The following is a 15,459-nucleotide window of genomic DNA, read 5'->3' as shown; positions in this document are numbered from 1 at the left end:
TCTAACTGTTGCACTAGGGGGCGCCCCTAAACCATTCTTAATGGTCACTGGGAGGATGGAAAATGATGTGTGATAAAGTAATGAAAGTTATAAACAGGGTTAATGTTGTAACTTTATACTCATTTCACAACATTTTTATCGGTTCTATTAATCAAATTCTCACACAATGTAAAGAACAGCTGCCAGATTCAAGAGAGGTCGAAAAGTGGAAAATGACAAAAATGGAGAGACAAGATTTTTGCATGACATCGACGATATGCAGGTCAATTTTTATGATGAACCTTGTCAAGATGAAGCAGAAACATAAAGATGCACTATACTGACAAAAGTATTGGGACACTTACACATTACACATACAGGTTCCTTTATGACATCTCATTCTAATTGGCCTAGTTGGTCTCCCTTTTGGAGATATAACAGCGTCCACTCTTCTGTGAAGGCTTCCAACAAGAATTTGGATACAGAACAGCTTTTGGGCTGATGTTAATGCGAGAGGAGGTTATAAGTGCAGGTACTGAGTCTTCAAAGCGTTGGAGACTTTTCTGCACTCTGCTCTGAGCTCAGCACTCAGCCCTGACCCCGCTCTGTAACTTTACATGGTCTGACACTTGGTGGCTGAGCTGCTGTGGGCTCCTGAACGCTTCCACTCTTCAGTAACACCTCTCACAGCTGATGGTGGAATGGATGGTCATTTATTTCTATTACAGTATTTATGCACCTGTAGGAATGAGAAAACTGAGAGGTGTGTCCCAATACTTTTGTAGTGTATCTTAAACTTCAACTCATACTGCATAAAAGGCATTAGTTATTGTGCTTTACAGCAACATATTGATAAATACATTAAATGAGAGCAGGATCCAGAGTAATTAAGACCAAACACAAATCCCAATCAACAAAACCCAACAGAAGAATTGGGCTGAAATATGAAGAGAATAAAAGGTTTGATTGAAACGTTAACAGCAATATGTGTGTGAGTGTCTGTGTGTGTGTATTAGGGAGGTAAAAACGAGAGACAGAGAGAGACAGAGAGAGAGAGAGAGTAAAAGTGGAGGCAGTGGCTCACAAAATAAATTGGCCCAATTACAATAAAGTGTGGCTCGTGGTCAGCGCGCGGGCCTGGCAGTTCATCTTTATTACAATCAGTTAATGAAAATCAATCCCCCTCCTGATAGACTCTTATCTCCACGGCCTCTGAGCGCCCCACACGCGCGGAGATAATAAATTAGGCTAATATTGCCTTTGATGAGGGAGTGAATTGCAAATTATTATAACTTTCCAAGATTTATGATATGGCCGCCTAATTTCCAAGCTGGGTTTTTCCGCACTCGGGGGGTGGAAGGGCCATTTGTTAGAAAGTTTAGAGGCACGGACTTGTGACCTAATATACAGTGGATGTTTTGTGTACAGTCAGTGAGCCCTAAGCATAAACACCCTGTGGTCCCATCCCACCAAACGCCCGGCACCTGTCTTATCAGGATTTATGCAGCCAATCAGAGTGCAAGGTTAAGGTAGCAATTCAGAATGCAAGAGTTGACTGTCCAATTAAAACACCAGATTCAAGCAGGAAACAGACCAATCAGAATGCAGGATTCATCTGGCCAATAAGTAGTCACCTGGAAGGCAAGATTAAACTGGCCAGAGTGCAGGATTCATCTAACCTATCATGTGGTGGCATTCAAAGAGCAGTATTTTACTGTCCTATCAGGTAACAGGATTCATGTGACCAATAGGGAGGCAGTATTCAGGTAGCCAGTCAGAAGGCAGGAATAAACTGGCCAGTTGGAGCAAAGAATTCATCTAGCCAATAACTGGATGGCACTCAGGCAGCCATTTAGAAAGCTGGATCAAACTGGCCAATCAGTAGGCTGCATTCGAGAAGCCAGTCAGGAGGATGGATTCAACAACTGGCCAATCAGACGACAGATTTAAACAGTGATACCGTGAGGCAACATTTAGAAGGCCAGTCAGGAGGAAGGATTCAACAACTGGCCAATCAGACGACAGTTTAAACAGTGATACCGGGAGGCAACATTTAGAAAGCCAATCAGGAGGCAGGATGCCAATTAGAAGACAGGCCCGTGCTTCAAGTACGGCTCGGCTTGACCCGCCATCCCTCAAAATCCATGGAAGACAAGTGTCCAGGCTTTTTTCTGTCCTGCGCCGAAGTGGTGGAACGAGCTTCCCCTGAGTCGCTCGCTGTCTTCAAACCCAGACTGAAGACCCTCCTCTTCAGAGAATACTTGGGCGAATAGCAGAGTGGTCACCCTATTGACTTGTGTTTAGTAATGTCCAAACTTAGAGATATCTTTGAATTTTAGCCTATTCAAACTAGCTGAGGTTTTTTTGGGGTAAATAGCAAAGCACTTTTGTAAGTCGCTCTGGATAAGAACGTCTGCTAAATGCCTTAAATGTAAATGTGAACTATTTTATCAGGAGGCAGCATTTAGGAAGCCAATGCGAAGACAGGATTCAACAACTGGCCAAGTAGAAGGCAGATTTCAACAACTGGCCAATCTGAAGACAGGTTTTAACAGTCCTATCAGGAGGCAGCATTCAAGAAGCCAATGAAAAGGCGGGATTCAACAACTGGTTAATCAGAAGACAGGATTAAACTGGTATTTCAGGTAGCCAATCAGAGTACGATACGGATTGATATGGATTTAACTGCTCATTTGCATAAAGGTTGCCAGATTTCATTAGAGATTAGAAACTCCAGACATCTTTGATTTTATAATTTTATGAAAAAGTCAAACCTGAAGCTGAATGTTCTCAGTGGGAGGAGATGAGAGCAGAACAATTAGAGAGAAGTGTAATTAACCTACTAAACCACAGAGCTGCTCAGAAAGATAGTCATCAATCTAACAATTTATCAATCAAGGAGAAGACGTTGCCTGTACCATCAATTTATCTTGCCAAAAGTCTGATTAATATGAAATTAATTTCTTCATTGTGAATATCAATCACTCCTGAGGGGGGTTTCTATCATTAGCACAATAATTGCCCTTGTTTATTACAGGAAAGGGAGGATGTAATGAAGCAGGTTCACCCCCCCACCCCCCTGTGATTGTTGAGAACTTTGTCGCTGGACTACTTTTTTGGTGGAAAGAACATTCTAGACTAAAGGTTTGTGAAACCTTATATTAGCATATAACCCTATATTAGCAGATCCTCTGAATAACCAGAGGGAGAGAGAGAGTCTTCTAGCTGTCAGAGTGTTAAGTAGAGTTTGGCCTGGCGTTCTGCTGCTGCCTGGGCAGAAGGATTTCTGACAGGTTTTAGCACCCCTGAGAAATGGCCTCTTCTGCTCTTTTCATGTTGGATGACATTAAAACCGAGGTTGATGAAGCGCTGTGGACTAGAGAGGGGAGCGCGGGTAGACGACCCTGCAGGAATAGATTCAGCATAACACGATGAATGAGGCTGAAATGATGAGACATGTTAACCCCTTCCGTGGACTTGCGTCTATTACTTTGCTGCAGAGGTGTTTCGGTGGTTTCCAGGCCGAGCATCGCCTCACCCTAAAATCCAGCCTTCTCAAAAATGACCGAAACAGACTACAAGCACACATGATCCAACGCAACAATTGTGACGACCATTGTGCAGATGGTATTTCACCTTTCACACAAAGGTACGCCCCTGATTTCATCAGAATCTCATTACAATGGCACCAGCCAATGGGTGGGATATGCACTGTATGTCCAAATGTTTGTGGACACCCCTTCTAATGAATGCATTCAGCTACTTTAAGTGCACACACAGACACACACACAGCTTTTTGAGTCCCTGTAGAGAAATACTGCCAATAGAATAGGACCTGATGGAGCAGATAAATATAAGCCTATTGGCACCATGCCTAATGCCAGGTGTGGGCTAGAGGGATATAAGGCCTCCCCGCCGACATTGAGCTGTGGAGCAGTGAAAGAACTGTGTTTTCTGGAACGATGGTTGGTCCTACTTCCAATATTTTTGGGATGGCAGAGCTCTGCTCTAGATGATGGTTTCCTTGGCTTCCTTGGCTTCCTTTGTTTTCCTGAGAAACTCTTCAGTGGTTAGATATTTGAAGAACCACTGTTAGGTGAGACGTTTGGGAGTTATCTGATGCACGTAATTTTAGAGCATTATCTGCTGATACTGATGCAACTCTGAGGTTTTCGGGGTTTTTCAACCTCCTCTTTTACTGCACCCTAGACATGGTTAGATGATTCCCTTACATAGGCTGAAGGACCCACACTTTTGGTTAAGTGGTAGTACCCTGGCCACACCACCCAAGGGCATCAACAATTATGTGATAATAGGTTTAGGGTGCTTTCGCTTTCACGCCACAATTGTCAGTGGAATATACGTCCACAGCAGTGCGTTTTAAACTTTGGTCTTCCATCGTACTTTTTTCCAGTTTAAGTTACAGCTCTAATAAGAAAGCCCAAGCACAAAGACTCTCTTCATGCCCCAGTTCCAACGAGCCAGTAAAAGTGGGGGCTGTTCTTTGACTCTCCCTTGCCCTCTTTTTCACCGTGTGAGGACAACATGTCGATCTCGGGAACCTCCCCTTGGCAAGTTGTAATGGTTCCAGATGTTTAAAACTTTTTTTATTGTCCCCACAGTGGTTTGTGGTATACCTGAGCATTTATGTATTTATTTACTCATTACCTGCTTGGGTAGGTAAACAACCATCTGTCTTCTGATCTGATTTCCCATGATTCATTTGTGGGAACAATTATTGTCCTTGGGCAAGGGCCAGAGGTGATTATGTCAGACGGTCTCAAACGCGCCGAAGGTATCGTAAACGCAGGAGTGCAATACAGCAGGCTATCGAGCCTCATTAAGCGTACACAAGGCAGCACGTCACACATCAAAGTTCAGAAGAAGGCAGTAAAACAGTAAGATAGGTCGCAATATTTTGTTTTAATTAGGAAAAGAAGAGGGGTTACATATTAGTTACTTCTTACACAGTTTACAAAAATCTAAGCAAAACAGCTGCAAAACATGTCACATTTAAAATCATCTATACACAGGAGAATGTACACATTATAAAACACATATATACACTCTTTCAATATATTATTATATAAAGAATTTGCTTTTTTAACCTTAGACATTAATGCTGGAAGCAGAGCAGCTTGAAGAATGAGTGTTTTTATACAATACCTGTAGCTTTTTCTATGGAAGTTCTGAACCCAGATCCAGACGTATGGATAGGTAGTATTTTCTGTCAGTTGTTGGATCCCATTTCATTAACATATTTACTTTAGAACTGGTGGAGTGTAAGTGCCAAATTTAACCCAGGACGACTGACACACTGTCTGTAGAAAGCAGTCCTTCATGGGGCAGTGTCCGTGTCCACGTTCCGCTTATGTTCAACTCTCCTGCGGTCTGATATTAGTGAGCATCCATTTCAACATTAAAATAGTGTATTATACACATTGTCCACCCAACCTGATAACGACAACCAAGAAGCTATTCTGATTAGCTGCCCTCCGCATTTATAGACTGTAGCGTCCCCTTCAGAAATATCTGTTTTATATTGCAACGCAAATTCCACTCTGGAAGGAAGGATCCACAGAAAGTGTTCAGTGGCAAACATCAGATCACTTGAGAGTTTTGTGAGTTCACATATTTTGCTTCTGCAGTTTCTTGGGGGTTCAAGCTTTTAAAGTTAGTCTGAATGCTAGCAAGGAAGATTCAAAAGAGCTTGAAAAGAGAAGGTCAGTCTGGTCAGGCCAGATAATCTGGTCACTTTAGCAGGAGAAGCACTAGGATTAGAGCGACAAGGAGGGAGGACGAAGCTGTGGTGGCCCCGTTATAAATGTGTGGAATCCGTGGTGAGCTTTGCTTCAGAGTGCTGGGCGGAAGTGCCTTCAGGTCCTCCAAGGCCCCGTACGCAGCCATGGAGAACTCCAGATCTCCTGTGGTGAGGATGTCGAAGACGCACGACTGGAAGTAAACATCCTCCACCTGCAGCGTCTCTCTGCACTTGGTGGTGGCACGTTCTAGCATATCGTTGTGAGGGGCTAAGCCTGGCTTCAGTTCTCCTCCACCACCATCTTCCTCCTCCTGCTCGTACCAGGAGCCGAGGAGCCGGGGTGGACGCAGGCCCTGCTGCCGGGTGAGCACGTGGGCCTTGATGACCTCGCTGCGGGGACAGCCGTGCAGGCACAGCTGCAATCCGCCGTTCTCCTCCGCCAGCTCCTCTGGGATGCGGATGGCGAAGGTCAGGTAGCGGCCCACCTGCCGCACGATGATGGACGCGCCCAGGTAGCGGGCCTGGATCATCACCTGCCGCCCGCCAGTGCTCCCGCCACCGTCCTCCACGATCCACAGGCTGCCCCCCTTCCCGCCGCTGCGCGTGCCGTCCTGAAAGGCCAATGGAAGGTCCTCCGTGGTGGCCTGGTATACCTTTTGTTCAGTGCAGTCGTGATAGGATTTGAATATAACAGTTATCTGTGGACGAGAGAATTGGGATTAGAGAGTAACAGTGACAGCAATCAAACCTTCCCTCTCTGAAACTCAGGCTTAATATTGGTCTAAAGACTTCTAGTAAGTTCAGTAACTGCTGTGAAACTTTTACATGACGTTACGTTATTATGAAAGACTGATTTAGTCATTAAAATTATATATGAATATTATGAGGATCGCTGGTTCGAATCCTGGTTCATGCTGCTTGCCATCAGCAGCAGGAGTCTGAGGGACCACAACTGGCCTTGCTCCATCAAGGTTGGGCTGATGGCATTTCCTCTCCACATAACTCCTACTGTGATGCTGGTCAGCACAGGTGTTTGTTAGCTGTTGGATCAAAATTGGGGAGCCTAGCGATGCTGCATCAGTGGCAGTTTGAAAAGAGGTGGTGGCTGACTTAATATGTGTTAAAGGAGACATGTGCTAGTCTTCACCCTCCTGGTGTTGGAGGCATTGCTAGTGATAAGAGGAATTCACATTAACATGGATTGGGTAATTGGCTTTCCAAATTGGGTAGAAAAGGTGGTAAAATTAGAAATTTATTCTAACAAAAAAAGAAAATGATCAAATATAAATCCTGCAGTGCAAGCAAGATGCAGCATCCTCCATTCTTTCTGGTGTGAATTATCATTTCTCACCACAGTGTGGCAGCAGGAGAACAGAAAAAACTCACATATGAAAGAAGTATGACAATTTCTAAGCATGAACTGCCCAATCCACTTCCACACAGAGCAACTATCTGTTTGGAAGCAGCTGATTTTTAATTTTTCAATCATATAAAGAACATACTGGACTGCTAAGAAACTACGGCCACTAATAATAATAATAATAATTGTTAAATCACGCTGAACACAGAGCTGTACATATACAGTCATGAGGAGCAGACCTTAATTTCATATGTTTCATAGTAATTTTGCAATGTATTATTATTAAGGTACTTCTCTGGTTTCAACGAGTTTCCAAAAATTCAACATTACCAGCAGATCTGTAAAGATTCTCTAAACAGTAAGCAACTGGATACTATGTATGCTATGTAGACAAATCCAACTGTATCAAATACATATATCCCCAACTGTACATGTAGATGTTTTTTTTTTCATTTCCTCATCAACAATTTAGAAACATCAATGAGCTTCAATGTTTGATCTTAATAAATCAAATCAATCTTTTTTTTAACACTGTCCTGATCTGATAGATTGGGGCTGATCCAGGCATATTATAATAGATCAGGTATTGATAGGTATTTAAAGCTTAATCCAGGTCTGATCTTTGGTTTTGACTTTGTTCTTCCAGAGTGCCTTTTGGCGTTCTCTAGGTGCCAATAACAGACATTATTCACAGTCTGAAGCAGTGAGCACCGATCCCAAATAATAGTGATACAGTTTAGAGTCTGCAGCGTGGAGTTGTTTTATATTGGAACAAGAGAACCTACTATCCTTGAGTTTAAACAGCTTTTCCTAGCCATTTCTGCTTAAGTCTCTAAACCATATGAGGAATTACACTCCCTCCACTTTACTCTTGAATTATGGCTGGATAGAAAGAAACCGTCGCAGAAACACACAGTTTTATACCAGGTTCAAATCATAGTCTGTAAGATAAGAGTGGACAGTACATTGCCGTTCACTCCAACTGCAATGTTTTGAAGCCAAAAGATGGACGAAATGGAAGCTTGTCTGCACTTGTTCAGTAGAGGAAAACTGGACGTAGAGAATATGTAGTAGATACGGGAGGCAAACCCCACCTGTATTTCTTAATGGCAAGCCCTCCTCTGCTTGTCCTTACTAGGAGTGCACACAGCGACTGAAGTTGATTTACATTAAAAACGAGAAAACGCATTTACCAAACAATGATGGCTCAATCAAGAGCACAACCAACCAAGTCTGTGAGTACATCAATATGCCATTTATTGTCTTAAAATACCTGCGCGTTCACAATATCAACTTGCTTACAGCTGTCAATCACCTAATTTGCAACCCCCCCCTTGACTGGGGGTGACATAGTCATTTAATAGTCATTAACTCCCATAAAATGCCTTAATTGTGAAGAAAAACACTTGGAGGGTATTTATGTTGGAGGAGCTTGCAGAGCTTTGTAAATTTGAGAACTGCCAGAACCTTACTGGCAAAACAAAATATTGGCTGTGTAATTTTAAATTCAAATATCCAGGGTTAAACACTGTACTGCAGCCAGCCACCAGAGGGAGGAAGAGAGTAGAGTCTATGGATCAAACTGAGAGATGGAGGCTAATGCACACACACACACACACACACACACAAACACACACACACACACACACACACACACACACACACACACACACACACACACACACGTCATGGCGAACTACATTACGTTATATAGTAATTAACAGTATATAATAGAGTGTGTACCACATTACACACACATGCATGAAGTGCAGCATTTCACTGCAGTATTTTAACGAAACTGCGAGCTGAATGATCAGTCGGTCTGTACTGCAAGATTTTAAACACATCATAAAACGATCAAGTCGAAAACCAGACTAAATAAATCAGTCATGTTATCAAATTTGACTTCAGTATTAACCCCTTAGAGTCCATAGCCGACACTTCGTCACTTTCATCTCTGCATTACTGTCATAATTAACGTCAGTTTCATAGGCCTTATAATAGATCCCTGTGGGACTCCATTAGATATGCTAAATCAAAACTGTTCCCAAAGAATGCATAATTGTTTCTGCATAAGGATTAATAACTGATTAATAATCCTATGGTTAATTCGCAGCACATCTTACCCTAAATTGTGTTGTACTTTTATCGGGGGACAAAAAAAAAACATAAAGGGACGGGACATAACTAGTTCTAAAGGTGTTCTTTTGGTTTAGGTGTTCTTGCAAGAGAAGAAAGACTGCTAGGCTGCTAGGATCGTTAACCCTTTATGCTCTGTGACTTTTATTACACCCTAAGGTTATTACAAGTGTGTGTGTGTGTGTGTGGGGGGGGGGCAGGAACCACCTTTGGTTCTAAGGAGATTAAGAAGTTAAGGAAGGTACAAATAATGGGTGTAAACTGCATCAGCAGCCATTACAAACATCTTGTTTAACTACAGAGGACTCATCTACCAAACAGGAGGCTCTTCAGGCCTCGTAGATCAAATTAATCAGTGCACCACAGTTACTTCATCATTTGCTGATGGCTTACCTTATTGGTCGCTGTTGCACTTGATCCTTCCACAACCGGCACGTTTGTGACCTGTACCGATAGGTAGCGATTATGAATGAGTGGCCAAGCGCCCTCAACTCTACATGTCTGGAACTCATCTCTGAACGTCCGCAAGTGAGGGTCCCCAAATAATCCACAGTGGCCATACTTCTTCTGCTGTGCTGCGGGGCCAGAGGCCAGCACCCGGCTTTCGTAGTCGCAAACGTCTACCACGGCCGGCCTGGAGGTGCTGGGGGCTTTGGCCGAAGACGTGGGGCCGTCGCTGGAGCAGTTGTGCTGGGCGAAGAGCTCCTTGATGCGGAACACAGCCGAGTGGTAGACCAGGTCTCCTCTGCAGCCGCGGGCAGTGCGCCTGGTGCACAGGGAGTAGGCCCTCAGGGCGATGCAGTAGTCGACGTCTGTGAGGACCTCTTCCTGAAGGCCACCGGAGGGAGAGAAAGAGGCCACGTACTCCGCATTACACCTCTGGATCCGACATGTCTGACAGTACACTGTGGGGAACAGAGAGAGAGAAAGTATGAGTTATGTACAGGGGAGGATAATATTTAAAGGCCTAAACAAGGAAGACCTGAGCTTGCATATACATGTACAGTGCATGTAGGTCAGTAAAAGTATATTCAGTTAAGCTAAGTTAAGCTAATCTTGCTTTATTGTTAATAAGCGGTGCATATTTTCAGAGGTTTACCAGTGGTTTAAAATGTAAACAGCCCAAAAGCCTTTTGCATCATCTGAAATGCCAGTCATCATTTGTCAATATGGTTAAATTGTACATAAAATAAGACTGTGAAACTATTGTACTCTTAGAAGTCATAGCATGTCCAAAACTGAGGGAAATGAATTATTGCAAAGCCTAATGTTTATATCACAGTTCACAGAAGAAGAAAATACATAAATAAATCAATGCAATGATGCTGTATCATCTACGAAAATATTGAGTAAGATTGCACTAGGCATCTAGGTACTAGACTGGGTAAAATAATGTGATTGGGACATCCACCGTCAAAAATACTGGTAGGGTATTGAGTAAAGATGGCCATGTATCTGGTCGAGGGTCTGCATCTGTCTGATGTCAGCAGAAAAGCATGATCAGACTGAACAAATACAATCCAAATCTGCAACAAATCTAGCCTGAAACAGGCACAACCACATTGTGTGATGTCCTGTTGTTAGCTGTGTGAGTTTCTTCAGGCGTTAAAGCGTGTTGAAGTAGTTTTGGCTTGATGACCTACTGTTAAGGTATTTAAGATTAACTGTGGTGGGCAGAAGTTAATTCTTCACATAACAGGGCATAGATGAAAGTAGATCACAACCAAAATACACCATAGGACATGGTATGGTAATAAGACTGTAACTACATCTTAAAAAACAGAAAACACACCAACAATCAACAGATTAACAAAACACAGAAACATAGGCAAGCAAAAATGTACTAAATCGTTTCAAGGGGACAAACTATGACCCTCTGACCGCAAACATGCCCAAACAGAGGCTTTCTCCAGCCAGAAATGCAAAGAAAACAGTCCATGTTGTACTTCACTAATTGTCCTTTAATGGCAAAGGAAATCGGAAATCCAAAAGTAATGGAACATAATTAGACTCTAGATGGTTCTGGGAGGGCGTAATCAACTGATTGCAGTTAGAATAGCTCATTAAAACAGAAATATTAAAAGGACTCTGCCCTGTAGCAACATAGGATGAAAAGAACATGTGAACTCCACCATATGTAGTAACCGAAAATAATGTTTAGCGGTGGGTGTATGCCAAACATATTAGCTTGAGCTGAAAAATCAACACAATTCCCCCTTCACCAGATTCATACTCCATCAGCCAATATATGCTGTTGTGTCTGAATTTTCCTTAGTTTTGCATTGATATGAGGCTAACGTGGCCAACAAGTATCATTAGCTAAAGCAGCACCAATCAGCATCATGCAAAATGCATGCATTAACCAAGGCATACTGTAAATATTATCAATACATTATTTATAAAAAAGGCTTTAATGTGGCTTTAACGTATGTTTATCCATTTAAAGTTCAAAACTGATGCTCTACTGTAAAACTACAGAATAAAATTTCAGATACCAAGTAGTCTCTGTCTGAGGGTAGATGCCATACTTTGACAGCACCTGTGGCAGGAGCTACCTGGATGTCCCGTGATGACACTTCCTATTTCTTTTTCCCCACATGACTGTATATTGTAGCTGTTTAATAATAAACTCTTTAAAATCTTCAAAATGGTGACTTTACAGTGACTTTTCTGAACTTGAGTTGAAGTTATTGTAAAATAAAGGTTTTGTTTCAAATAATTTAGAGCATTTCTATTGGATCCAGAATTATTTACACAGTGTACAGTCAAATGACGGCGAAAACTATAAACTGAAACTTGAAAACCAAACTGAAAATTGAAGATACATATTTTTCACTTGACATCTGCAATATCTGTCATCTGACATCATTCTTTCCAAACTGAAATATAAAGAAATATATTCAGGCCACATGTGAACTAGAGAGAGCTATAGTAAATGTCTAATGCTGTGTTTAACGTTGTAAGGCTGATTACCGTAATAACGCCTTTACATCACATATTATATATATAAATATATATTATAATTATATATATATTTTTATATTATTATTAATATATATAATTAAATACATGCATAATTAAAACAAACAGTCACTGTTATTTTTTTAATCACTTAACTTCTATCCACAACGACAGAAACAAACTAGGCGCTTCACATTAAAAATAATTTAACATAATTTATTAGGATCTTTTAATAAATTATGGTAAGTCGAAATTAAATGAACTTTTTTTTAAGTTAAAGCACCATATTTTATTAATGTGTAACATCTCTAGCTTTGGAGGTTTAGCCCTTTTCTTTAGTAAAGTGTCTAAAGCTGTGTTGAACGTTGCAAGGCTGATTACCGTAATAACGCCTTCGCAACACATACACTAGTATATACGCGCACACACAATTCAAATAAACAGTGAAGGACTGGTCGAAACTTGCCTGGAAAACGTACTAACCGATCCAGCCACACATTTATCATCGTCCAAAAAGTTACCTTTTAGCTTTTAAAACAAATACAACTTCAAAATAATGTGACCGAAACAAACCACAGAGGACTCCGTGCCTTAGCTAGCTTTGCGTTAGCCTTGCTAGTCTCCAACTTATATATGAAGTCAGTAAAAACAACGAGTAACTTCGTTAGCCAGCGAGAAATACCCCTTAAGTTACTTTCCCGGAGACCACAAGAGTCAGATCACATGAAACCCGCGATTCGTATTAGAAATTAACCTCTACTTTCAGCACCGTTACAAACAATTTCACAACTCGGGCGTAGCTTAGCTTAGCATAGCGTAGCGTAGCATGCCTGCGTTGTTTGCTGGCTAGTCGGGCTGCAGCGCTTACTGCTGGGGTCGTTTTCTGGCGCAAATGCTCTAGCAAAGGCTTTAATGGGTCCAAGATTGTACCCAACATGGGTGGTAAACTTCCAAAAGTGGCATGTTATAAACACTGTGCCTCAGACTCCGCGTTTGTAACTAAAAAAGTTGTTTTTAAACTTTCCGTGCATTGCATTGGCACGGCAGGGCTGCTGCTGCTGGTAGACCCGCTACAGAGGGGGAAGCAGCGCTCCGCGACAGGTCTACCAGCAGCTCTGCCATGCCAGTGCGAAGACGAACAGCATGCCTCACCAGGTCGGAACAGCAGGCACAGCGAAAGCATCACCAGGCAAATCCAGTTCCAAAGCTGCAGCTTAGCCAGGTTGAAAGGTCCGCTTCTCCCCATGCCAATCCATTCAGTTAGAATGGGGCTCTCCGGCTGCTGCTGCTGCTGCTGCTCCTGCTGCTGCTCTTCGGCGCTGAAGCTGCGAGAAGCCACACAAACTTTTTCATCTCTCCTCCTAAAGCAGAGAGGCCCTCCAACAGCTCTAAAGAAAGACCCTCACGGGTGGAGCCTCGAGTTCGCCAGCCCCCTTTTGGATGGCGACTAGCAGTGATTAGGAGCCCCCTTAACTGGAGCCAGTAATCAAAAATGAGGACAAACTGACTAATAAACAGAGGTGGGAATAGTGACCAGTTACATTTACAGAGGATATTTTACCTGTGCTCTGGTCTATTCAGAAAGGACATGCTTTTACTTTTGGGGTTAATTTCATTGTGTTCAGTTATTGCATAAAAATAAAAATATTATGTTTTTTTTTTAAGTTTAGGTAACTCACATATTTATTTAATTATTTTATTTATTTATTTATTTATGTATTTATTGTAGGAAGCTGGCCAGTAGACAGAGGCAGGTGTAGTAACTAGTTATATTTAATCTGTAATCTGTATATCTATATCTGTCTTCTAAAGTACTTTTATAAAGAATCTGCTCTTACTTCTAGGGTTATTTTAATGTAAATAAAAACCCTAAAAGTTTTTAAAATAATAATTAAAAAATAATGAGAAAATGATTTGTTTATTGCAATAAATATAAATTGCTACTGCAATTAAAGTAATAGGTTCTTCTTAAGTTTTGGTAACACACAACATGTAATTAAACCTTTTCAAGTTAAAACACCTATTTATGTATATATGTATGTATGTATGTATGTATTTATTTATTTATTTATTTATTTATTTATTGAACGATTCCAAAAAGACAACGGAACAAACTTCAGTGTATATGCTGAAGTAGCCCAGTGCTCAAGTCATATTTGCTTCTTTGTTTGTTTGTTTATACAGATATAAACAATTACTATAATAACTTACTGAATATATATTAAATTACCATAACATATTTAAATAATTTCATTTTTTTTGTCTATTTTACTTGCTTACTGTTTCACCAAATAAGCAATAATAGATAGATACTATACTGAAATTCTGCAGCCAGTAGCAATTATCAATACATTACCATATCAATAATACATTACATATCAATATTAGTAATCACAATACAGTACAGTAATACAATACAATAATTCGATAATAACAATAAATAGAATACATGTAAAATATATTCATAAAATGTGCATAAATATGCAAAAATGCAAAAAAATATGCATTTGAAACCAACCAGAGATGAAAGGCAGTGCAGTTATAAAGAATAAAGAATGAATAATGTGCAGGAGGAGTGGGTATCAGCAAATTATAATACTGAATAACTATGTTATATAAAGTGTCAGTACTGCCCATGAGTGCCGGTGTACATGATGTAGTATGCTAAAGTATTCATTAATGAAGTATTAATTGATAAATAATAAGTATTACTTAATAAATGCCAAATGTTGAATGATAAATTCAGGGCTATAAAACAAGTGAATTTGTAAATAGGGATGAGCAATACCACTCCTTTTGGTTTCAGTTCTTTTTGTGTGACAGACCAATATATCCCAAACCCAGTATTGAAACTGTTTAAAATCTTTACAAACATTTTTTTGGACTTCAAAAGTTTCGCATGTGTCTAATTTTAACTGTTCAGAGGAATTACGTAACTCCAAATGATCTGTTGAAATCCCAAAAGAACATCAGAAGTTCAAGTGCAGATCTGATGTAATCCCTGCACCAATAACTTGTTGGAGTAGTGTGGGGAAAAATTACATTCAGCTCTTTAAATGGAAAGGGCCTGTATGTGGGTCCACACTCCTGTTACTCGATCATAGCTACTACAATAGCTATTACGTACAGATCGATTTTGTAATAGTTATGGAATAAATTATATTACACTCTGTTTAACTTTCAAATAGATGGAACCTTTGGAAAAGCATATTAATACAAATAATGATATTATGCATTACTGTTTACCTAAACCTCATTA

General features: G+C 40.8%; 1 protein-coding gene across 1 annotated transcript; it reads right to left on the bottom strand.

Annotated features, from left to right (window-relative positions):
- Window positions 1-4,883: 4,883 nt before the first annotated feature.
- Window positions 4,884-13,548, bottom strand: rgmd (RGM domain family, member D). Its single transcript, XM_072660834.1, has 3 exons — window positions 13,353-13,548; window positions 9,633-10,144; window positions 4,884-6,438 (listed from the first exon to the last, which is right to left on the bottom strand). Exons 1-3 carry the CDS (start codon window positions 13,444-13,446, stop codon window positions 5,731-5,733), a joined length of 1,314 nt encoding a protein of 437 aa, XP_072516935.1. The 5' UTR covers window positions 13,447-13,548; the 3' UTR covers window positions 4,884-5,730.
- Window positions 13,549-15,459: the final 1,911 nt, after the last annotated feature.

The sequence above is a fragment of the Salminus brasiliensis genome, chromosome 17 (genome assembly GCF_030463535.1).
Source record: "Salminus brasiliensis chromosome 17, fSalBra1.hap2, whole genome shotgun sequence".
Lineage (NCBI taxonomy): Eukaryota > Metazoa > Chordata > Actinopteri > Characiformes > Bryconidae > Salminus > Salminus brasiliensis.
Note: the sequence above shows the minus strand (reverse complement) of the source record. Positions and strands in the feature narration are given on the sequence as shown.